At 35.2% G+C, this 26,928-nt stretch overlaps 1 protein-coding gene across 1 annotated transcript in view; it reads left to right on the top strand.

Annotated features, from left to right (window-relative positions):
• Nucleotides 1-26,928, top strand: part of PXDNL (peroxidasin like) — a 450,345-nt gene that overhangs the window by 225,417 nt on the left and 198,000 nt on the right. The window contains exon 4 of the mRNA XM_040625808.1: nt 19,678-19,749. Within this exon, the coding sequence (XP_040481742.1) occupies nt 19,678-19,749 (72 nt within the window). The remainder of the gene's footprint in view (nt 1-19,677; nt 19,750-26,928) is intronic.

Here is a 26,928-nt window from a genome sequence, read left to right as displayed (position 1 = left end):
ACTGGATTAAGAAGTTGTGGTCCATATATACAATGGAATATTACTCAGCTATCAGAAAGAACGAATTCTCAACATTTGCTGCAACATGGACGGCACTGGAGGCAATAATGCTAAGTGAAATAAGTCAGGCAGAGAAAGACAATTATCAGATGGTTTCTCTCATCTATGGAACATAAGAACTAGGAAGATCGGTAGGGGAAGAAAGGGATAAAAAAAAGGGGGGGTAATCAGAAGGGGGAATGAAGCATGACAGACTATGGACTCTGAGAAACAAATTGAGGGCTTCAGAGGGGAGGGGGGAATGGGATAGGCTGGTGATGGGTAGTATGGAGGGCATGTATAGCATGGTGCACTGGGTGTTATACGCAACTAATGAATCATGGAACTTTACATCAAAAACCACGGATGTACTGTATGGTGACTAACATAATAAAATATAATAAAAATAAAATATAATAAAAAAAACATTAAAAAAAAAGAGAAAATCCCCATTCTTGTCCCAGTCTGTGCCACTAATACTCCGGCCTCCTTCCACTGTCCTGGGAGCCTTCCTTGGCCACTTTCCTACTCATACTTTTCTTACACATTCCCACTGCTCCACAAATCTAGTTTTTATTTTCTACCCCATTTTCTGAATCTTTGGATGGATCACTCATAGGGTTTACTCTCTAATTTGACAGTTAATTATACTAAGCATTTATTTCCACTTCTCTCCCTATGTGCATGTGTGTTGAGGTCTCCATGGCCACATACTTGAGAATCAGGGTTTTGCTTATATTTCTGTCCAGTTTATACAAAGTTTCTGACACAATTCTATACTTCCCCAAACTTGTGTGCTCCTCCAGCACACATCTGCTTCCCTTTCAGTAAATAGCACCCTTATTCTTGAGCTGCTTGGCATCATACTTAGGCTCTTCCTTTCTCGTATGCTACTTCGGCACACTCTGTTCATTCCAATCCTAAAAACATTTCTAATTTGATCACTTTCTCCATCTCTCCTGCATCCACCCTAGTGTAAGCAGTCATTATTTCCCCACTTCACATTTCATTTTAGTAAAAGGGACACTCCCTATTTTGGCCTGTGAGTCCTAGCATGGTGTTTGATCCATCCATACATGTAAATCTATCTCATGTCTTTCTTTCCTTTGCTTTTTATACTTGATCCATTGTTCTTTTACTTCTCCAAACACAGTAAGTGCTCTGCCCCTGTCCCCCATGGGCCGTCATATGCTGCTTGTTGGTTTTTCCTTGGTGATCTTCTTCTGTCTTGTCTCAGCTTTAATGTCATGTCCCTAGGACTCACCCTAGGTCAATTACCCTCGCCTCCTTTTTTCTCTATCAGGGTGCCCTGTTTATTTCATTTATCATGTCAACCATAATAATGTTTTCCCCCTTATTTTTTAAACTTATTTTCTGACTTCCCACTGGATTCTGTGAAGGCAAGTAGCCATACTCCTCTTATTTACCACATATCCCATCATCTAGAACACAGGAAGTAAGTGCTTATTAAATATTTGCTGACTAAATAGGAGAACTTAAGGTTATCAATAAATGCTTGATATTTGATTAATACTTTTAGTTACATGGAGTTCATTATTCCTTGAAAAGGGAGATAACACCATTAAATGTGCTTTTTCAGCAACGTGTATCCATCAGTTATCTATATTGTGGCTTTCCCCAAGGATTTCAGGTATTTATATCACATAAAGTAGTTCTAGCACATGTATATTCAGGAGGCTAATTTTTATTAGACCAGATATGCCACAGAATTGCAGTTTTGCCCTGCCAAACACAAAGGAGGGCACATCATATTTCCCTAAAACAAAAGCATTTCTGAACTCTTCTGAAATTCTTTTTTTTTTTTAATGATTTTTTATTATATTATGTTAGTCACCATACAGTACATCCCCGGTTTCCGATTCATTAGTTGCAATACGTGCCCTCCTTACTACCCATCACCAGCCTATCCCATTCCCCCACCCCCCTCCCCTCTGAGGCCCTCAGTTTGTTGAACTCTTCTGAAATTCTAACGTGTTTTGGTCCAAAGCATATCATTGATTCCCTTGAGCAAAAACAAATTGAGTATCTCAGGACAAATTTTGCTTTCAGATTCACAAGAAAAAGTACGACTGTTTGAGGGTATCTTTGGAACCAGTTCATTTGAGGTTAGCTGAATTTTGGACCTGAGATGCATTGAAAAACTGAGAGCAAAACCTTCCTTTTCTTTGCATTAACAGACCAGCAACTGTTATGAACAGCTTCCCTGGTATTCATTATTCTTAATCAAGTTAGAATTAATCTAATGATAAACTCCAAAATAAAATTTTATTTATTCAGAAACATCTTGGCATCTACAAAGTGATAATGATCTCATTACTGATAAGCATTTAACAATTTAAAAAAATTATCCATACAGTAAGAACTGTTGCCTATCTGCTTGTGTTTGAGATACACTAAGTATCATTTGATAGTATTTATAGAGAAAATCTATTTCACATTCAAATCCATAATATTGTTTCTGGGTTTGGTTCACAGAGTTTCTTCTCCGAATTATAGCTTCTTTCTGCCCCTAGCCCATCTCTTGGCATCATTGTCCTCATGAACTCCTATTTCTGAATGCTACTCCTTTTGCACAGACTCAACTTCTTAGATGTTTGGCTGAATATGTCATTTGCAATTGTATACTCAGCATTGGCCTTTTCCATCTCTCTCTAGTCTCTGAATTTATTTGGAGTCTACCACATTCTTTTGGCAACCTGTAGATAAAAAGATATTCTTGTGGAAGTATTGGAAAATTTACAAACGTTAAGTTCTTGGGCCAGTGAGTGCTATTGAAGAATCTTACCTTTAATACTGTGAACTTGAAGGACACAACTCTCACCATTTCTGGCCTCTCTGTTAATATCCTGAGCATTAATGACAATCTAACAAAATAAATGAAATTTCCATGGGGTTTCTTGTTCACTGTATCAGTTAGCTTTTGCTGTGTACTAAATTACTTGAGAACTTAGTGACTTAAAATAATAGAGAATTACTATTTCTCATGATTGACTTATGGGTTGATTGGGCAGATATTCTGGTGTAGGCTGGCTCAGCTGAGGCTGGAAGCTGTAGGATGGCAATCTGGCAATTGCCCAGTGTCAACTGGGGTGACTTTCTCCTCCATGTGGTTTCTTTTTCTCTAGCCAGATAGACTGTGCTTGTTTACAATGATCTTATCCCTAGCACCATCGGAGATGACCTTTTCATGCCTTTCTTGTGTCACATTTGCTAGAGCCTCATTTCCCAAGTCAGACCACATAGTCAAGATCTGATTCAAGTACTGGAGAAATGGATTCCACCTCTTGATGGGCAAAGTGGCAGAATCACCTGGCAAAAGGGTATGAATCCAAGGATGGGTAGAAACTTGTGGCCATTTCTGCAATCCGTCCTATTGACATTGAGCTTCCAAGAGTGAGGCCGAGGTTGCAACCACAATCGGGCATATCCCGGTTTAGTCACCAGGATATAGACTTAATGCAATGGGTACTGTGTTCACAAAGGGAGAAGAGGTCATATCTACTTGGGAGACATAGGTCTGGGAGCAGGTTAGACTTGATGGAAGGAACAATGGTTTTTAGCTTAACCTTGAAAGGAAGATTTGTGATAAAAGGCAAGACATGGTCTAGTATGTTTAGGAAATGTCAACTATCTTTTAATGATTAGATTGTAGGGCCCAAACAGAGCATGATGAGAGATAAGGTGGGCAAGTTTGACAAAGGCCCAATGATGGGGAAAGGGAGGTTTGTATGCCAAGCTCTCTGTCTTTACTTGTTTACCTCTTACTTACTTCTACTCACTCCAAACCAGCCTCTGTGCCTACCACACTAGTAGAAGTTCCATGACAAAGGCCACTCATATTGTTAAACATATTGGAAATATTCCATTGTATATTATGTTTAATTATGTCTAATGGTTTCCTTTTGTTGACCACTCATACTCTTGAAAATATCGTTGGTATTAGTGACACCTCCCGTGTTCTTGGTCATCCCTTTACTGTTCTTTCTGCTCTGTCTCAGAGTTCTGTGCCAGGCTCCGTTCTTTTTCATGCTATGGTTGAACATATCTGCTTCCATCGTATCAGTTATTATCTAGATGCCGCTGGCTCACAAATCTTTATTTCAAGTTTAAAGTGTCTTATGTTTTCAAATACACACACACACACACACACACACACACACACACAATGTCCCATAGGAGCTTCAGACTCGAGATGATTTAAACTTGAATTATCTTTCTCCCTTCAAGCTTGCTACTTATTTTCCTTTCAAACATGCTTCTTATTTTGGGAAATGATGACAGATTCAAACAGTCTTCTGAACTAAATATCCATGCATCACACTGGCCTCCTCCCAATTCCTCTCCCACTATATCTAGTTAGTTGTCAAGTTCTGTCTATTCTGCTTTAGCACTGTTTGTATCTTCCCTCCTGTCTGTGCCCACCATGATGACATATATTTAATCCTTTTTACCCATCACGCTGACTATGAGAAAACGTCATTGCGCTGTTCAAGCTTCTCCTCTTCTGTCTCTGAAAGACAACCAGTCACCTTTTTAAAAACAAAGTCTCAATCACACAATTCTTCTAAGTGTTCGTCAGTGGCTCCCCATTGCTGTTTGGATGAAGTAAAATTGAGTTAGCACCATATACAGGACTTGACTTCACTTACATCTTCAGCTCTCCTGATGATCACCTCCTCAGTCCCTTTGCTCTGAAGTTCCTGGTGTGTGGTATTTGATTGCCTCCTGATTACGTGTCTTTAGGTCATCTCTGGGTCACTGGATTATACCGGTGTTTTGTCTTTCTCTGATTCCTTCCGGATCCCTGACTCTGATACTGAGATCACATCACAGATCTAGTATTTATTATCACCTACTATGTGTGTGAGCAGTACACAATAGCACTAGTCTGTGCAACAAGACTGTATGGTTTTATGACTGGAAAAATGGACAAAATAATTAATTTTATCAGGGACACAAATGTGGGAATACTGTGCCTTATGAAAAATAAAAGGGGAAAGAGGAGGGAACAAGGAATTTGTGGTGGGGGTAGAGAGTGTGGCAGCTCTGCAGTTCTGGGTGTCATCTGCTTATCTTGCAGTACCATGCATAACCTAGGCCTGAGTTTTCTCTTTCTCTGCTAACTGATCTTAGGAAACGCCCCATGAGACTATAGCTGCAGGGTGGGAGAGAGAGGGTGGGGAAGCAGGAAGAGTGCCATGGGCATTTAGGCCACTTCTTTATGTCATTTGTCAGGCTTTAGGGCCTGCTTATCTATATACCACCTCCATTTGAGGATGAAGTGTTGCTGTGCACATCCAGCTTTAGGGCTTGGTGAGTCAGGTAACACCCAGCTCATGATGGACAGCTCAGATCACTGAGCTTTATTTTTTGTTTCCAGCTTATTTGTAATTGCTTACTGAAACATTTTTATGACTCTTAAAATCTCTATCACAGAATTCTAACTTCACTGTTGTCTTGTTGTAGGCATCTGTATTAGTCAGCTAAGGCTACCATAACAAAGAAACCACAGACTGGGTGGCTTAAACAGTAGAGGTTTATTTTCTCAGAGTTCTGGAGGCCAGAAGTCCAAGATCAAGGGGTTGGCAGGATTACTTTCTTTTAAGGTTCCCTCTCCTTGGCATGTAGATGGCTATCATCTCTCCAGTGGTCTTCCCTCCATGCATATATATATCTGTGTCCTAATCTCCTCTTCTTACAAGGATAACAGTTGTGTGGGATTAGGGTCCACCCTAATGACCTCATTTTACCTTAATTACCTCTTTATAAAGCCTTATCTTCAAATATAGTCACATTTCAAGGTATTAAAAGTTAATATTTCAACTTATGAATCAGGGGTGGGGGTGGGCACAATTTCACCCATACCAGCATTTATTCATTATCTTTTTTCATTAAGTTTGAGATCTCTCTGATTCTCATTATGGTGAGTAGTTTTTGGTTAAAACCTGGACCTTTTTGCGTATTATGTTATGAGACCCTGAATCTTATTTAAATCTGCTTTAGCGGACTTTATCTTTTTACTGTCAGGTGGAGGTAGAACCCCAGGTTCCCCAGTTGGCCTCCATAGATATCCATGTGGTAGTGGGACCTTGTTGCTTCTAGGCAGAGTCAGGAGTTCTGGTTTTCCACTAGGCCTCTGCTGCTATGTTCCTTGCTGGAAGGAGTATAAATGCTTCATTATTGCTCCCCACATGGCCTGCACTGACACCAACTATAAGGGGTGGCTTCATTATGCTTCATGGTGGTAAAATTACTGACTGTTCACTAGGCCTCCCCTGATGCCACCCCAGTGGGGAACAAAAGGGGCAGCTCTTTATTGCTAGTTTGGAGTAGAGCTCCAGGCTTTTTAGGTGGTCTATACTGTTCCCTTGGGGTGAGTTTCATTATTTTCACTGTTTGGAGATGAATGTCCTAGCTCCTCTAACAATACTGCTATGGAGGTGTAGGGTGCTTCATTAGAGCCCCACCGGGGTGGAGATCTAGCTCCTCACTTGGCTTTTGCTGGCATGGTTAGGGGTGGGGACACAGATTTTCTGTGGTGTTTGGCTGGAGTAGAGTGTTTCTTTCCCAAAAGTTTTCTGTCTTGTTAGACTTCCCCATTCCCTCATTTATTGTGAGTTTTTATTGTCTGCATTCCTTGACATTTCCTGGTTTTGGGCTGTTCATCTTCACATCTGGAATGGCTGAGCAAAAAGAAAACCCAGAGACTGATTATTATGCTATTCCTTGAGTCCTGAGATTCTTAGCAAATTTGTCTTCTCTCTACCTTTCAGAGTATTTTTATGTTTGTCTTATTTGTAACATCTAGGTTTTTAAATTGTGCTTAGCAAGAAAACTATGAAAAATGATTTCTACTTCACCTTCTCAGAGACAGAAATCTTTATAAACACTTTTGAGTGTCTATTTCAGTGTGTGTGTATATATATATATATATATTTCTGAACTTTAAACGTGCTCTACTTCTTCCGAATAAAGAAAATACCTTTGGTTGCTAGGATTTTATGGACCTGTAGATAAATCCAGGTATATATATATATTATTTTCCTTTTAAAATTTAACCCATGTGTCCCTGCAAGTCCCTTCTCTGGCCCAAACTATCTGTAACCTTGCACTTGTCATTGGGAGCTTCTACTTCAGATCACCCAAGCATGTGCTCTTCCCTCCCTGTGCACTTTGTGCCCTCAGGCCTTCCTGACTTCTAGGTCTGTGTGTTCCTGGGAAGCCCTGGTCCAGTAAGCCATCTTCCTGGAGTTGGGAGTTCCTCACACTGTACTCAAGGTGCCTGGGTTGGGGGTGGGGGGTTCATTTGAGTCAGACTTCTGTGGATCTGTGCTGGGAAGAGGCACAGAGACTCAGTGGGAGTAGGGTCTCCCAGCAATCTCCTGTTAACAGGCTTCTTGGCCCTGCCCAGAATCAAAGGTAAGGAGTTCCATGACATTTGGCTTCCCTGGAACAGGGAATATATTTTGGAGTAGAGTGGACCTTGGTATCACTATGGGTCCCCCCAGAAGTCTCCACCAGGGGTGCAGACTATTCCCTAAGTCCAAACTCAGGTACCTATCCCAGGGTACCTGGATGCTGAGTGCTAGTGGCCTGCACAAGTGAACTTTCTCCCCCCATCTTTCCCCCAGGCATCAGGCTCTCAAGGCCTGTTGGAAAGACATGCCCACCAGGACATGTTAAGACAGCTTTTCTCCCCACTGTGCCCTTGATGTGGAAGCTTGAGTGCTAGTTACCATTAAACCCCATATGTGGGAGTAAGGGCTAGTATGTTGTTTTGGGAGATTTTTTGACCGAAAAAAAAAAGAGAATAACTGATAATCACAATTCTTTAATTTATAACAAATGTCCTTGTTTTTATTGTGGTAAAATATATATAACATAAAATTTACCATTTTAATCATTTTTAAGTGTATGATTCAGTGGCATTAGGTATGTATGCATGTACATATGCACAATGGTCTACAACGATAAGTATTTTTCCATTTCTGAAACTTTTTCATCATTCCAAATAGAAACTCTGTACTCATTAAGCAAGAACTTTCCATTTTCCCCTCTCCTCAGCCCCTGGTAATCTCTATTCTATTTCATGTCTCTATAAATTGGCCTATTCTAGTACCTCATATAAATGGAATAACTCAATATTTAGATATTGTGTCTGGCTTATTTCACTTAGCATGATGTTTTCAAGTTTCATCCATGTTGTAGCATGTATCAAAATTCCATTCATTTTTAAAGGCTCAACAATATTCCATTGTAGGGATATGCCACATTTTGTTTATCTACTATCTGTTGATGGGAATTTGGTTTGTTTCCACCTTTTGGCTATTATGACTAACGCTACTGTGAGCGTTGTTATAAATGTACCTGCCTGAGTTTCTGCTTTCAAATCTTTTGGGTTCATAACAGAAGCAGACTTGCAAATTTCTTTTTATGCAATTATTTACTGATTGGATACTTTCATTAGGTTATATATTCATTCATTTATTCAACACAATTGTCACTCACTAGCCAAACTCTGTACTGATGTTAATGTTCAGTATTACTTATTTGCATAGTGTCTTATAGAGTTTTTATAAATCTTTCGTTGACCCCTCACAATAGACTTATGATTTGATGTAATAATATCCTAACTACATACATAAGGAAATGTATCTTTATAAGCTTAATTTTCTGAGAGTTCTACACTGAATCCAGACTCACATTTCTGCCTTCTAATTTTGAGCCCAATACTCTTTCAGTTGACAACCTTGAAATATTTAAGCAAAGATTAGATTAACATTTGAAGACAATGCTCTAAAAACATGTTCTGTAACTCAAACTCTAGAAAATTTTCCATTATAACGAGTCTTATACATGATATGTAGGTGATTTTCTAAAGTTTTAAACATTGTTTTAGTTTTTCTTATTTTTACGGTAGGAAATAATATCTCTGGAAATGGCATTAAAATCAATATTTTGTTTGATGTGAAAGCATTCAATGAATCATATCAATATAAATTTTATCAATGTGTTAATTTTGCCTAGATATCTGTTATCTAAAAATATTTTTTGGAATCTGTAAAGGTGTCTCTGAGCTAATGATTGTATTTTTTAGAGCTTATCTTTGGCAATTTTATAATACTTTATTTCCAAAATGACTAAATATTGATCAAAAATTGTGATTAAGCTCTTGGCTCCAATTGTTGTAGAACTGAAATAAATTTGTTATTGAAAAACCAGGCTTGAATTTCGAATGAAAGTATTTCTGGACTATTTAATACATGTTAATAAATACAATTGTACTTTCAGTAATTTAAATTATCTGGCAATTTTTCAAAAAAAAGGACAGAGATAAATGATGAAATAATTTTTAATTGTCATTTTTCTATTACTGTTTAAGATCTTTAGAAAATTATGGATTATTACCTCTGAAATTATTCAGAACACAGTTTTAGAGTGAAAAGAAACTTTAGTTTTTTCCTCCATGTAGTAAGAATAGATGTGTTTGCTACATGAACTTTGCCCATTTAAAGACTACTGTATATGCATATAGTTATAAAACAATGTTTTAGTTATAAAATATATACTATGTAGTGTATAAACAATATAACTATGTTTTAGTTATAAAACAAACCTAATGCTTGACCTTCACTAATTCTAGTTTGGATATTGGAATGACTTAGTGTGTTAAATGTGATATTGTAGTGTGAATACACACTGTCAGTAGAAAACATATTTGAAAAGCAGAAGAAGTGGCAGGAGATGGCTTCTCATGGTGGAAATTTTTAAAAAATAAAAAGCTTCATGTTTGTCAGGTTTCGTGTTGCTGAAGACATTCCTGTGAAGAATTCAAAGACAAAGAGGACGAAGAGAGAGAAAAATAGAAAAATAGAGGTTTTTCCTTTTCTTGTCCTTTCTTCTTTTTTTAAAACATATTATCACTTTAGATTTTCTTGGTTGCAATAAAACAAAATAAACAAACAATGAAACTGTTCAGATGGGCATAAATATTGTAGAGATAAAGCAGGCATCAGGCCTGGTTTGATCCAGTAGCTCAAAGGGTTACAGAGGGTTTTGTTTCTTTGCATCTCTCAAATGGGCCATCTCTTAGGTCTAGTTCATCCAGAAGCTGTACCTGGTGGATCCTGGCAGCTCCATGTTTCCCCTTGACTTAGCAAAATTTCTGTGTCAGACTCTTCACACCACCCCAGGCAAGGTAAAGAGTGGGACTTTCCTGTTGTCTCATGAGTAAGACAGGTGAAGCTTTTTTGATATATGAGAAGCCTAGCAGCATCCCCTCATGTTTCACCAGCTCAGGTCCTTCGCTGAGCCAGTCACTGTGGACAGAAGAATGGAATGAGTCATTGACGTAATTAAGACACACAGGTTGATTCCATCCAAGCCATCCGAGACTTTTCAGTGCTGCTGTTAGAACGAGGCAGATGGATGCTGGGTGGCAAAACTACCCTCAAAAACTTGTGCCATTTTCTGTAAAGCATCTAAACATGTTATTTATTAGGCAAATATCTTCACTTTTTTAGTGAAACTGTCACAAGCCAGGGTTTTGGAGAAGTTTTATGATGATGTCTCTCTGATTTATTATTGAAGAAAAATATGGCTTTATAAAATTAAATTAGTTTTCAGCTTTACTGGGGCAATAATTTTTATTTTGACTTACATATCTTACTTAAATAGAATAATCTTTTAAAAATGTTTAAAATAGTTTATTGGTTTTAAAAGTTATGATTAATGCATATGATAATAAAAACAATCTCATGATATATTCAGGAGTTCCAAAAGTTTAAGGTTAATGCTATTTTTAGATAGCATTTCCCATCTTGGACTAACCCCTCATCCTTCCTTAAAGAGATACTAAGGAATAATTGATACTAAGTTGTATTACTTTTTTAAGTAAATAGAATTTTATTTGCATTCATAAAGGCACATACGATTGTCATGTTTGCTTAAAAGCATGTGTTTATCTCTGTGTCTACATCATAAAATACTTGAAAGGACTAAAATGTGCGTATAATTTTATGTCATAAACATCTAACTCCTTTTTATTTTCTCTCAAAATTTTAATTTGAAAAGTTGTAAGCAATGGAAAAATGGTTGAATATCTGTATATCCTCCCCCTAATAAAAACTAATTAAAAATTTCAACATTTACTTTATATGTTTTTATGCATAGTGCATTTTTACTAAACTATATGAAAATAAGTTAAACACATTGTACAAGTCATCCTTTAGTACTGAACAACTATTTACCTCAGTTCTTATTACCTGATAGATGTTGTCAACAAATAGAAAATAGCTACATAAAAGGTAGATATTAATACAACTATACCAATAATCATTTATGTGAATGGTATAAATATAATAAAAGAAAGACTTTCGGAATGGATTTTTTTTGAAAAAGACTCAACTATATGTGTCTGTAAGAACCTCCTTTAAATTTAAAACAAATTGAGATGAAAAGTAAAGTCATGGACTTGTATTATGCTAACATGTATCTAAAGAAAACTACAGAGGTTATATTAATTTGAGGTAAAGCAGATTTCAGAACAAGGAAAATTATAAGGGATAGAGAGGGTCATTACATAATGATAAAGAGGGCTGATTCTCCAAGAAGATAAAACAATCCTTAATGTGAATGCACCTAACAGTAGAACATCATACTTTGAAGCAAAAACTGATAGAACTGAAAGGAGAAATAGACTAATCTGCTATTATAGTTGGAGATTTTAACATCCCTCTATAAATAACTGACAGATCCATCAGGCAGAAAATCAGTAAGGACACAGTTGAGCTGAACAGCACCATCAATCAACTGGGTCTAATAGACATTTGTAGAATGCTCCATCCAACAACAGCAGAAAAATGTTCTTCTGAATTTCACATGGCACATTCACCAAAACAGACTATATTTTAGACCTAAAAATACACCTCAACAAATTTAAAATAATAGAAGTCATTCAGAATACGTTCTCAGACAATAATGAATTTAAACTAGGAATCAGTAACAGAAAGATAGCTGGAATATCTCAAGCTATTTGTAGGTACAACAAATTTCTGAATAAGATATAGTTCAAATGTCTATCAAGTGATGAATAGATAAAGAAAATGTGAGATATATAAAAAATGAAATATTACTCAGCCATAAAAACCAATGAAATCTTGCCATTTGTGATGATGTGGATGGAGCTAGAAAGCCTTATGCTAAGTGAAATAAATCAGCCAGAGAAAGACTAATACCATATGATTTCACTCATATGTGGAATTTAAGAAACAAAACAAATAATCATAGGGGAAGAAAGAGGGGCAAACCAAGAAACAGACTTTCAACTATGGAGAACAAACTGATGGTTACCTGAGAGGAAGTGGGCAAGGGGATGGGTTAAATAGGTGATGGGGATTAAGGAGAGCACTTGTGACGAGCACTGGGTGTTGCATGTAAATGCTGAATCACTAAATTGTGCATCTGAAACTAATATTACACTGTATGTTAACTAATTGGAATTTAAATAAAAACTTTAAAAGATAAAAAAAGAGAGAAAAAATAAGATAGTTAAAAGAAGTCTCAAGATAATTTAAAAATATTTTGAACTGAATGAAAATGAAAACACGAATTATCAAAACTTGTGGAATGCAGTGAGAGCAGTACTTAGAGGGAAATTTATGCATTGAGTGCATATTTTAGAAAAGAAGTAAGATTAAAGTCAATAATCTAAGCTTCCACCTTAGGAACCTAAAGAAAGAAGAGTAATATAAACCTAAAGCAAGCAGAAGAAATAATAATAAATAATAAAAATATAAAGCAGAAATAATAAAAAAACAGAGCAGAAACCAATGAACCTAATACTAAAACCAGGTGACATTACAAGAAAGGGAAACTACCAACCAATATCTCTCATAAACATAAATGCAATAGTCTTGAACAAAATGTTAGCTATTCAAATCCACCAATGTATACCATCCCACATGAGATTTGTCTTAGTGTAAGGTTGGTTCAACATTTGAAAATCAATAAGTGTAATCCATCACATCAACAGGATAGAGAAGAAAAATCCTATAATCATATCAAAGATGCAGAAAAAATATTTGATAAAATTTAACACCTATAATAAGAATTTAACACTCTTGATTAAAGGTCTGAACAATTTAGGAATAGAGGAACTTCCTCAACTTGATAAAGAGCAACTACAGAAACCCCTACAGCTAACAGATAATGATGAAAAACTAGATGCCTTCCCCTAAGACTGGGAATAAAGCAAGGGAGTTGCCTGTTATTTCTACATAACCATGATACAGGAAGTTCCAGCTAATGCAATTAAGACAAGAAAAGGATATAAAAGGTATACAGATTTGGAAAGAAGAAATAAAATTGTATTTTTTCTTCAATGACATGATTATTTGTGTAGAAAATCCCAAAGAAGCAACAGAAAAACTCCTGGAACTAATACACAATTATAGCAAGGTTGGAAGATGCGAGGTTAATATACAAAAGTCAATTGCTTTCCTATATACCAACCAGTGGGAGACCATTCAAGCTAGCTCCTTTGTTCTTTTGGAATGATCCCATTAAACTCTGAGTGCTTTTTTTTTTTTTATTGCTTTCTGTCAAGCATAGTATGTTATATAGTTATGCTGCCACAGACTGGAAGGAGCCGTTTCTTCAAATCTGTTCTGATGGAAAATAGCATTTTGAAAACAAGATCTGAATATTAGGTGTGTTTATAGGACACTAACTGCAGGATTTTTCAGGGGACAGAACTAACAAATGGTTTCTAAAATTGTGATTATATATTTATATTCAGTTCAAATTTAGTATTAACAAATTGGTGCAGACACTATGGAAAACAGTATGGAGGTACCTAAAAAAATTAAAAATAAAACTACCATTTGATCCAGCATTCTTCATTTTGGGTATATCCAAAAGAATTGAGATCAGGATCTTGAAGACTGATTTTTCTTAATTTTTCTTTTCAACATTTGTATATGATTGTTCTTAGAGTAGTAATCTTTATACATAATAACATTGTTACTTCAAAATCTTGGTGCTAATTTATTTTACCTTACAATTAATATTCTCATCAATTAAAACAGTTATGTAGCTAAAATATTAAACCCACTAAGTTTAAGATTTCTTAATGTAGAGTGTAAAATTGGAGAACTTTGGTTAACACTCACTTGAAAAAAATAATTTCTCTGTGTTTTTCGGTGTCATAAATTTTGTATACAGTAAAGTCCATTGTGTTTCTATTTTTACTTCATTTTATCTCTGCATTTTATTTTTTCTTTCATCACATATTTAAACATGTTAATTATTAACATGGTAAAAAAGTTAAATTATGTAACAAAATATACCCAGAGAAGACTTCTTTACATCCCTTTTTTCACCTACTTCTTACTAACCTCCTTGTACATAACCCTAGTTGTTGGTTCCTAGTTTACTATAGCTATTTTTTAAATGCAAGAATAAATATATATGTATGTTTATTATATAAAATATGATATAAATTGCAAATATATATATTATAATATATTATATATTTTCATATATTTTTATGCAAATACAAATATATATGCTTACCATATGTTTATCTGTATAATGTAACAATTTTTATTCTTATTTTTTGTATAAAAATAAATGTGATAAAACATACACAATATGTGGAAGGTTTTTGGGTTTTTTTGCTTTTACTTAACAAATACTAGAAATCACTGTATATAATTTTATAGAGAGCTTTCTCATCTTTTATGGCTTCATTGTATTCCATTATGTGACTATATCATATTTTATTCAGTCAGATCCTACTGATAAACATTTGCGTAGTCTTCAGTGATTTGCTATTTGAAAAAATTACCAAATAACGTTGTGTATATGGTATTTTTATTTGTAGAGGAATATCTTTATTTCTAGAAATGGGATTATATGTCAAAGGGTAAATGTATAGTCGGTTTCTTGTGTATATTGCTAAATTCCATTCCCTAAGCATTGTGTCATCTTGCATCCTCACTAGAAACGCACGAGATGCCTGGTTCCATACAATCTCAGCAGCAGGTCATGTCGACTAGATTTAGGACTTGTTTTCCTCAGGGTGATACGTTAGGTTAGAAATGATGTTTCAGTATAGAGTTAATTTACGTTGATCTTATTACGAGTGTAGTTTAATATCTTTTCATGTATTGGGTCATTTTTATATATGTTAAATATGCACTGTCTGTAATGGCTTTTGCCCATTTTATGATTGAATTTTTGTTTTTCTTCTCAAATTTTAATCTTTCTGTGATATTAGTTCCCAAAATTTTCTCTTTCTTTTTTGACTTAGATATGCAATTTTTTTGCCATGTAAAGTTTTATTATTTTAAAAAATTTATCATTTTTGAATTATGTCTAGATTTTTGAGTCATGGTTAGAAAAGCTTCCATGATTCCATTAATAAAAGATTTCGTTGTTTTCTCAACACCAAAAATTTGAAAATGAGTCTATATTATATACTAAATTTACATATATAATTAGTTCTATAGGTAGACCTTTCATTTTGTTTATCCCATTGGACTACTCATGTGCCAACACCACACTGGTTTAATTATAGAGGTTTTATTGAGTTTTCTAAATATATGTTATAGTTTGTCTTCTCATTGCTCTTATTAGGGTGTAGCTAGCTATTCTTATTTGTATACTTTTCTATAGGAACATTAGAGTCAATTTATATACCTCTACAAAAATGTGCTGGTATTTTTATTGGAATCACATTAAATGTATATGAAAATTAACGAGGGAAAAATGGTGTATTTTAGTTTTGAGGCATCTATTCAAGATGTCTTTCCATTTGGTTTATTTCTTCTCATGTAGGTTTGTGTGTTGCTTGTTTTCTTTTTCCTGTTACTTTTATATGTGGGGTATTCTTTTCTATTATATCCTTTATTTGGTTTTATTTTGTATATGTAAATGCCCTTGATATTATATGTTAATTTTATATTTTGTAATCTTACTAAATTCTCTTAATTGTAATAATTTTGGCAGCAATTATTTTTCAATGTCCAGTCATACTATAATGGCATCTGGAAATATAAATAGCTATCAACATGGGTTTTTTCAGTATTTTAGAAGATAATCATAAATATTGCTCCTCATAACTATTAAGGGGTGAGTACAGTTTGCTAATATTTTTATTAATTTTGCATTGATATTCAAAGATAAGATGAGTTTATTGTTTTCTTGTGCAATATTTCTCAAGTTTAGATACTAACATTTGATTTGAGTAGCAGGTGAGGGTAAAGGAGAGAGTTTTGGATGGCTTATTTCTTAGTTCAAGGCCATGCCCTTCTGTTGGAAGAGTGAAGCACAATTTTTTAAATTAAGTATAGCATTTTTCTTGTGTCTTTAGTTTTAAAAATTTTTTTAAATGTTTTATTTATTTGGCAGAGAGAGAGGGTGAGAGAGCACAAGCAGGGAGAGCTGCAAGGGAGAGGGAGAAGCAGGCTCCCCACTGATCAAGGAGCCTGATGTGGGATTGGATTCCAGGACCCTGGGATCATGACCTGAGCCAAAGGCAGACGCTTAACCAACTGAGCCAGCCAGGCACCCCTTGGTGTGTCTTTAGATTCCACGATGTTACCACGATGTTTGGCTTCTTACTTCCTTCTTTACCTTTAATACCATTCCTCCACAAAATGTCTTGCAATTGTGGGGTGCTTACTCTATTCACTTTCCCAGCCCCTTTCTGTCAATTCCCAGGAGCTAGGGCTCTGATCCCCCAGGGCTCAGATTTTTACCAGGTTGTTACTTTCTCAGCTTTCCTGTTCCACCCCCTCCTCCCATCCCCCATTGTCTATAAAATCCTGCCTGACTCCTTTCTGCAAAGCAGCCTCTGGAGCTGACTTTGCTGTGTTAATATTTCCCCTAATTTTCTCTTTCTCCTTGTCATAGCATAGGTTGTATTCTGGCTGATTTGTTTTTTCCTCTTAGTTCATTTTCAGGATGTGCAGAGAGATTTGAATTCAGGTGGTTACCATCCTGTCACAGGAAGCTGGAATTTCTCTTGCTGGTGTTAACCTAAGGGGCAGTGTATCTTGAATGCATACCTTATTATAATCAATGTGTACAGATCTAACTATAGAAGTTCTATTGCTTCTTTTTTTTTTTTACTATCGTTTGGTCACCTTTCTAGTATTATTTTCTGTAAAATATAAGTCTAAAGTGAATCTGTATATATGATATAAAATTTTATGCATGGTTTTCAGTTTTGAGACTCCTCAATGAATATTTGATAATTTAGTTTAATTTTTATGAAGCAGCTCATCATTATTTAAATATGATAATAAAAAAACCCTATTTAAGTCTTTATACACATCTCTACCAAAACTGGGTCAATTTTTTTATGCCTCAAGATATGATACCTGAAAGGTAATGTGGTTCCTTGTCATTCTGATAGTCTGAGGGTCTTACCAGGGTGGTGTATCTGAATCCTCTGGAATAAATTTACAAAATACTTTTTTACCTTGTCTATACCCCTGTAATAGAGGTTTTAAACTTTTCTGCATATTATTATCATCTGTGGAGTTTTGAAGAATTCCAATGCTTATTCCACATGCCAGACCCATTATTAAATCAGAGTTTGCAGAGGCAGTATATCCCAGATATCAGTATAAGGCCTGAGATAAAGCCCAAATGATGTCTTAGAAATATTCATTCATATACCTATACACTGATTCACACAAAACTGATGTAGGAAAGATGTTAGGGTTCAAAGCCGACGGCTAAAAAAGAATTCTTGAGACAACTTTGGTGCAAAAAGGTGGTTTTATTAAAGCACAGGCAAAGGATCCATGCGCAGAAAGAGCCGCACTGGGGTCATGAGGAGTGTCCCATTATATACTTTCAAGTTAGGAGGGAGTTTAGAGATAGCATAAATCTCTAAGAGATTTTGGAAACAAGGTTTCCAAGTCCTTGAGGGGGCTAGCTATTGTTAGGAAAAGGTCATTTATTACTGTTTAGTAAAAACTCAGTCATGGGAATCTTAAGCCGTATATCGGTGGGTCATATGCTTGGAGGATGATTGCCAACATGTATCTTTGGGGATAGAGTTAAAAGAAGTTTCCAAAGGAATTTTTATATGTTATAGTAGACTTACAGAATCCTGGGGGTCAGGCTAAGATTGCCTTTTGCCCTTAGCAAACTATCAACATTGAGGCAACTGAGTTCCTAGAGTAATGTCATTCTCCCTGTTTCAAGGACTTGTCAGTGGTCTGTAAGTAGTAAGAAAATCTAAAAATTTTTGTTTTGCCTTTATTTCCCACATCACAACCACAGTTGAGAACCAGTGGTGGTTTTTGAGACCACAGCTCAATAGTCCTTATGAGCTAGTTGAAGAAACATAGTTCTAGAAAATTCTATTTCTTGTCATCTTAACCTGTAGCTATATTTTTGAGATTTTAGGTCAAAGCAAGATCTTCCATAGTATCAAATAATGCTAAGGAAATATCCTCAGGTAGACCTAAATCTCTACCAGTTACTACTACTGCTCTGAGAAACTTACAGAAGTTCTAATCTGTGGGAAGAGAAAGTAATTTGGAACTTCCAAATCTTCACTAAACACATTTTGGAAAAGCAATCTCTTTTTCATTTTCAACTAGAATTGTGATTTCTATGGTTTCTATGGTTTTTAAGTCATGGGCAGAGAGAGAGACTGCTTCAGAATCACCTAGGAAACTTGCTAAACATGCGGTTTCCTAGACCTCACCTCGAGAGAATTGGATTGAGTAGGTTTGGGGGCAAGCTCAGGAGTCGGAGTTTTTAATAAATTACCAGGTGATTCTGAAGCATTCAAAATCACTGTGAGCTCTAGCTTATGCAAAGGTGAATTCCAGAGGAACTTGGTAGAAAGTTTCAGGAATTCTGATAGCCTCAGATCCCCAGAGGCACAAGTGGAAAAGACACAGGTTTCACTTTGATGACATTCACAACATATTCACATAGAGATTTAAAAATGAAATAACTTTGCCATCCTACAGTTGAAGAAAAAAGGACATAGTGTTCATATATTACATAAATAGTTTTCATCAAATCTTTTGGCCAGATAAGTTGCATCATCATATTTGGAAATCCATTAACAGTTTCCTTTCCTGTAGGCTTTCAACGGCAGCCAAGGGAGAACCAAAATACATCTTGTGGATGTGTGAATATGTGTTTATCCCCCTTCAAATGAGTCCTATGACATTTGCTAGCTTTGCAAATGCAACTCCTAGTTCAATATATTCTGTATGATAGAATGAATTTGAAAAAATTGTTTTAGTCAAACTTTTCTTTTTCTTAGAGAAGTTGCTACCCATTACATGTGACCTCATTAGTCAGAATTTTTCTACAATCACTCTAAATTTTAGAGGTTAAGGCAGTGATTCTTAATATTTTGGATCAAGGATTTCTTTGAGAATCTGATGAGAGCCTTGGAACTGTCTTACCCAGATATTTAAACATATTTAAATGAAATTAAAGTCTCCATATATTTTTAGGTAATCTATTAACATCCCAAAGCACTTTAGAGCCACACTGCAGTTTAAAAATTCCTGATATAAGAAATGTGGCATCTATGCAAATTTATAACTTAATAGGATTTTATATGTTTTTCAGGTATCTATACAAGAATGAAATTCATGCCCTAGATAAGCAAACATTTAAAGGACTCATATCTTTGGAACAGCTGTAAGTAATAAAACTTCTTATTGAATCATTGATGGTTACAGTTCAAATAGAAGCTTTTAAATGCCATTATGTGATAGTTGAGCAATTATTTTAAGTTTTGTCATGCAGCTTGAATGATTGAATATTCTGTCATCAGTTGGATAAAAATCAGAATGTATGATCGAGTTGGCATGAGGGCAGGCAGACAGAGTTCAGCTGGAATCCCAGATCCTGCATTTATTAATTGCATGTTATTGGGCAAGTTGCCTTCCCTGAGTCTCTGTTTACAAACCTCTGAAATGAAGATATTTCTACTGTGAAGATTAAGACATTCCATGCAAAGAGTCTAGTTTATCACTTGACACAAAATAGACATTTCGTAGAAGGTAATTGATACCTGTGATTATTATTAATTTATCAAGTTCATAGACATTTAACTGATATGGGAACTCCCAGAGCATGAGATCTAACCTTCATTTGACAAATTAATAACCAAAACAATGTTAATTAAATGACTTGCCTAAGGTTAAAGGTCTGTGGCATTATTATTACAACCTAGATCTCCTGACTGCTGTTCTAGTGCACATTTCAGCATTTGACACCTTACTGCTGGTTTCAAGAATAGTTTGAAATCCCATAAACTTTAGGCTCACCTTTCAGAATTTCAGTGTGAAATATGAATTCTTCAGTATGAAAAAGTTATGGTATATGGTTACTGCTACTGAATGACAATTTGATATTTTATTCAGACATCTCTCTCAGTTTTTAGTGTCTGTGATACAAATGCTAATTAGATATTTGAAGAGATTTTACCTCATTCATGACAAGCTGTGGGATATTTATCAGCTTAGATATATAGAACACTCCTTGATCTTTAATTAATAGGACTCTTAAATACCAGAAGCTTTTGACTCTCAGCTTTGTTTCTATCTTCAATGTGCCTACTTATTTTCAAAAGGCTATTTGCAATCATTTCTGTAAGAAACATCCTTCTATAACAGTCCAAAGAAATCTAGATTTCTGTTTCCTAGAAGGCTGAAGTGTTAGACTATTGTATTAAAATATGATCAATCAAATACATATTTAAAAATTGTTTCTGTTACTTCTCCCTTATTAATTTTATTTTACATGACTAATGAGCAATCCTATGACAAAGTGTGTTTCTTCATCTTTAGATAATTTTTACTATATTGTAGAACCATCACAAAGGCCAATTAAATATAACTTTTTTGATAACAACAATAAACAAAACACTTATCACTGTGATGTGTTTTTCATCAAATATAGCCACAGATGGTTTATAAAAATTAACAAATGAAAAGTTCTAATTCTTGTTTAAAGTGCACATAATTCTCATCAGTAAATGCTTTATATTCTGATAATAATTATTGGTCTTACTAATATTGAGTAATACTATTGTTTAAAGCCATGGAAATAAGCATTTCTGCTGGCTAATTTTAAAGCATGATTCCATGCTCTAGTGAATCACTATTCAAAGAGGATTTTTGGAATCCAAATATGTAATCTCCAATCCTTGGAATTTTTCATAATTGTAATTATAGCTCTGAAAGCCAGTTCATTTCAGTATATCTTTATCAAACTATAGAAGAGGTTGATATGCGTGAAATATTTGTTCTTTAAGACCTATATACATGGCCTTTCTTTTAATGATTCTTACGGTTCATAATCCTTTTGGGGTTAAAATCTTTTTTTTTTTTTAAAGATTTTATTTATTTATTTGACAGAGATAGAGACAGCCAGCGAGAGAGGGAACACAAGCAGGGGGAGTGGGAAAGGAAGAAGCAGGCTCATAGCAGAGGAGCCTGATGTGGGGCTCGATCCCATAATGTCGGAATCACGTCCTGAGCCGAAGGCAGACGCTTAACTGCTGTGCCACCCAGGCACCCCGGGGTTAAAATCTTTTTTGAGGAAGGTAGGGACACATGATAGATGTTTGCATAGCCTTGAAAATACAGTAGGACATTGTAATGTCAATTACGCTACTGACGTGATTGTTTACATTCAGTATGAAAATACACTTTTTTATTTTCCTGTAGTCTTCAAGACATAGTCTGTGATCTAAAAAAGTGGTAATGAGAGGTGAGGAAGAGATATTGAAGAAGGATTTGTTAGTCTAATTCTTTTTTTTTAATCTTTTGGTCAATTGAAAATTTGATACATTCTTTTTTTTGAAAGATTTAATTAATTTATTTGCTTGAGAGATAGAGAGTGTGTGAGTGTTAGGGAGGGGAGAGAGAGAGAGAGAATCTCAAGCCCACTCCATGCGGAGCACAGAGCTAATATGGGGCTTGATCTCAAGACCCTGAGATCATGGTCTGAGCTGAAATCAAGAGTCAGATATTTAACTGACTGAGCCACCCAGGTGCCCCGATCTATGTTTCCTTTTTTAAAACCACTTTATTGAGGCCTGATTGACATAAAAAAGGCTGGGCATTAGTGTAAACAACTTGATGAGTTTGGAGATAAGTATACACCCGTGAAACCATTGTCACTATCTATGCCATAAATACATCCATCACTTCTGAAAGTTTCCTCCCATTCCCTTAGTATTATTATTATTATTTTTGATAAGAACACATACCATATCCTCTTAACAAATTTTTAAGTGTACAATTCAGCCTTAAGTCCTGAATCTATAACACTACCAAAGAATATATAGAGAAACTCTTCTTGACATTGGTCTTCAATGATTTCTTGGAAACGAAAGTGAAAGCACAGGCAACAAAAGCAAAAATAGACAATTAGAGCTACATCATACTAAAAAACTTCTGTACAACAAAGGAAATCATCAACAAAATGAAAGACACCTTACGTAATGAAAAAATATTTGCAGACATATATCTAATAAATCCAAAATATATGATGAACTCCTACAATTCAATAGCAAAATCCAAATAACCTGATTAAAAAATAGGCAAAAGACTTGAATAGATATTTCCCCCAAAAGATTTACAATGGCCAAGAAGTATATGAAAATATGCTCAATGTCACTAATCATCAGGGAAATGCAAATCAAAACCATGATGTGAAGTCACCTCACACTTGTTAGGATGGCTATTACCAAAAAAAAAAAAAAAAAGTGTTGGTGAGGGTGGTATAGAGGAAAGAGAATTCCTTGTACAGTGTTGGTAGGCATGTAAATTGGTGCAGACACTATGGAAAAAAGTATAGAGGTTCCTCAAAAAATTAAAAATAGAATTACCATGGGATCCACCAATCCCACCTCTGGGTATTTATTCAAAGAAGTTGAAATCAGGATCTCAAAGAGATACCTGCACTCCCATGTTCACTGCAACATTATTTACAATAGCCCTCTGTCCACTGACAGATGGATGGATAAGGAAAATGTGGTGTATACATACAATGGAATATTATTCAGGACCAAAAGAGAAAGAAATCTTGCCATTTGTGATAACCTGGACGAATTTGAAGGACCCTGTTAAGTGAAGCAAGCCTGACACAGCAGGACAAATACTATGTAATACCACATGTAGGAGAAACCTAAATAATCAAACTCAAAGAAGCACAGAGTGGAATATTGGTTGCCAGGGGATGGGGGAGGGAGAAATGGGGAGGTGTTAATCAAAGGGTACAAACTTTTAGTAATGCAAGGTGGGTAAAACCTAGAGATCTACTGTACAAAATAGTGACAAACCACATTCTGCTTTAAGGATAAATGCTTTCTTTATATTGCATTAGAATATCTTCCATGTGTTGCCTACATGAAGAGAAATTTTGGGATTAAACACAACACAGTTATAAATTAAAGCATCAATGTTATTTTAAGAATTAATAAGGCACAATTATTTCTGTAGAATAATTTATACTCTTATATTGATTATGCCAGAGCAGTGAATGGAGTAAGGAGTAATTATCTTTATAAGAATTAGAATGATAGAATTTTTATGTAGGAAGATAGAATTATTATGTATTAAGTGTGTATTAAATGAATAAATTTGTGAAGATTCAATCAATTTTATCAAATGTAAAGACCATTTTCCTGGGTATAATTTTCTATATATATAGTTGAACACCACTGTTTAAGGGGTTTAATATCTCCAAAGCATGTTTTTATTCTACAAATGACACAAAGGACTCTAATGCTTCTACGTTTCAGAACAAGAGTAACCGCTGTGTTCTTAGAAAGCACAGTTTAGTATTTCTTGTATTATTAGTCAGACATCCTGCTTTCAATTATTCTTCTTCATCCAAAATTTCTGTCTTTAGTCTGCTGATACAATGGACATATTTTCATTGATTAATTTTTTTTTGCCAATAAATTTCTCATCCTAGCCTCCTTAATAGGCACTAAACACATCTTGTGAAAATAGTATTTTTTAGTAATGGTCCTCATATGACCACTGAACTAGAAGTGATACAATCCATTTTAGTTAGTCATTATTATTTTTTTTAAAGATTTTATTTACTTATTTGACAGAGAGAGAGGCAGCCAGCGAGAGAAGGAACACAAGCAGGGGGAGTGGGAGAGGGAGAAGCAGGCTTCCCACTGAGCAGGGAACCCGATGTGGGGCTCTATCCCAGAACGCTGGGATCATGACCTGAGCCGAAGGCAGACGCTTAACGAATGAGCCACCCAGGCACCCTAGTTAGTCATTATTTTTAACTTACATTTCCTTTTCAATGCATAACTTCATATTCCTTACTTTTCCTTTTCATTAGATGTTTACTTATTACTAAATGGCATATTTTATCTAGAGCATTTCTATTAGTTAAAAGCAGGCTTTCATACCTGTGTTACCCTGTTATGCTTTGCTCCATATTCCATTGTCTATTGAAACTATGGAAAGAGGCAGAACAGTGTTTCCAAGAACGTAACATCTTAGAAGTCAGACTGAACTAAGTTTGATCTGACCGAATATGTGTTGCACTTACTAATTATTTGATTTTGAGCATTTCGCTTTACAATTTTAAACCTTATTTTCCTTTTATTGTTTTTAAAATGAGGATAATAGTAGCCATTTGCCAGACTGACTCTGAGATTTAGAGATAATACATGTGAAACACTTGGCAAGAATTGATCCTGAAATAACAATACCTATTATTTTTATAAATATATTTGTTATTATTTTGTAGTTATTATTTCACTATTTTCTGCACAACTTGTTAAGAGAAACAGCTAATCTATTATTTATTTATTTATTTATTTATTTATTTATTTATTTTAAGAAACAGCTAATTTAAATGGTGTTTTTTAAAAGACTTACTTATTTGAGAGAGAGAGAGAGGTGGGGGTGGTGAGGGACAGAGGGGGAGGGAGAGAGAAACTCAAGCAGACTCTGTGTTGAGCATGGAGCCTGAAGCAGGGCTCGATCTCATGACCCTGAGTTCATGACCTGAGCTGAAACCAAGAGTTGGGACGCTTAACTGACTGGGCCATCCAGGTGTCTCTAAATGGTGTATTTTTAAATACAATGTTAAATGTAGCTAGTGATACAAAGTATCATTAACTTAATGTCTTTGACCTTTCTTGATCTGTCTAGTTTATTTTGAAGGACTTTCCAATTTGATTCCTTGATATAAGTCATAAGTGACTATAAATGCTAACAAGATACCATCTTTTTAAACATGTAAGTATATCAAATTATAAAGTTAATATTTTGGAGCTTTTAAAATGTCTTATTTTTTCAAGAGGCTTCAAGCCTGATTACAATTTTTAAGAATCTAAAATTACAAAGAATGGAATAACTAGCTTGATGCTTTTAGATTTATAGATACTTGGAAAATACAAAAATTCTGACTGGAACAAAAGAATATATGGGTGAAACTTCTTTTTTTTTAAAATAATTTTTATTATGTTATGTTAGTCAGGGTAAAACTTCTTTTGCTCATTGATTGCCTGAAAGTCCTGCATTAGAGCCACTTTGGGTTTATCCAAATTGTTAATGTCATTCATCCAAAGACCACCATGTAAATCCCCATAGTTAAACAAGTTGAGTTTGTCACTAATTGCAGTGAAATGAGAACACATGCTGTGGGGAGTCATGGGGAGTATCAGTAAGAAGATGTCAGAAAAAAGGTATTATAAACTTAAACTTCGGCTAGGTGATTTTGGAGAGGGAAAGAAGGCAGGGATTTGCTCTAAACTGAATAATGCCAGAAAATGTGCATCAATTCTATGATTGTGTATCTTAATAAATCTTATCTATACAGAGGGGAGAATAGAATGAGGATAAAGCTGTAATTGATAAGGATATAGTGTTCACTCAATCTGGCCAAAGGAAGAGGGTATTTGGTATTTTGTGGGTGGCAAAGTAACATTGTTTTCGTTAGTGCTTAGACAAAATTAGGAAGTAGCCTTGTTTTGTCCTATTTTATCAAGATCTCAGGGTCACTTTGTCTTAGCTTGCATTCTGTGAGATTATGTTCAGTAGAATACCATGGCCTGCCCATGAGTGCCAGGCCAGCTTCTGAATGTCAAAGGTAATCTTTTCTTTTTTCCTTTCTTAAGATAAATTAGAGCCCAGAATTCAGAATGAAATATAGATCATTCTGGTGGTAAAGATTCTTCATGAAAGACTATGGGAAACAAACTGAGGGCTTCAGAGGGGAGGGGGTGGGGAATGGGATAGGCCGGTGATGGGTATTAAGGAGGGCACATATTGCAGGGTGCACTGGGTGTTATACGCAAATGATGAATCATGGAACACTACATCAAAAACTAAGGATGTACCGTATGGCGACTAACATAACATAATAAAAATTATTATATAAAAAGATAAAATAAAAAAATAAAGACTATGTTTAAAATTATCCTTCCATCATGATGACTAGTAACTTATTCTCAGTGTAAGCATCTTTAAAGTATTACATCTGAAAAAGTTTCATTGATTTATAAACAGAGACAAATTTCTGCTTTTGACTGTGATGTTGTAGGAGAGAGCAGATTTACATTCTGCTTTTAAAAACCAGAAAACCAGGCAAAATATATAAGCCAGCAGTTTTTGGGCATTGGACAACAGGCAGCAAAGAGCTGTGATCCATGACACAGGGGCACACGATGTGATTATCATAGTTCACTGCCCAGAGGCACTTTCAGTGTTGAAGCACAAGGAGGATTATACAGCCAGAGACTGGCTGGGTTGAGGAGACAGAGATTGGAGTTTGGGGATCCTGGCATGGTGAAAACTGGTGACATGCAGCACCAGAGAACAGAAAGCT

This window comes from Ursus maritimus, unplaced genomic scaffold, assembly GCF_017311325.1.
Source record: "Ursus maritimus isolate PB19 unplaced genomic scaffold, ASM1731132v1 scaffold_9, whole genome shotgun sequence".
In the NCBI taxonomy this organism is placed as follows: domain Eukaryota; kingdom Metazoa; phylum Chordata; class Mammalia; order Carnivora; family Ursidae; genus Ursus; species Ursus maritimus.
Note: the sequence above shows the minus strand (reverse complement) of the source record. Positions and strands in the feature narration are given on the sequence as shown.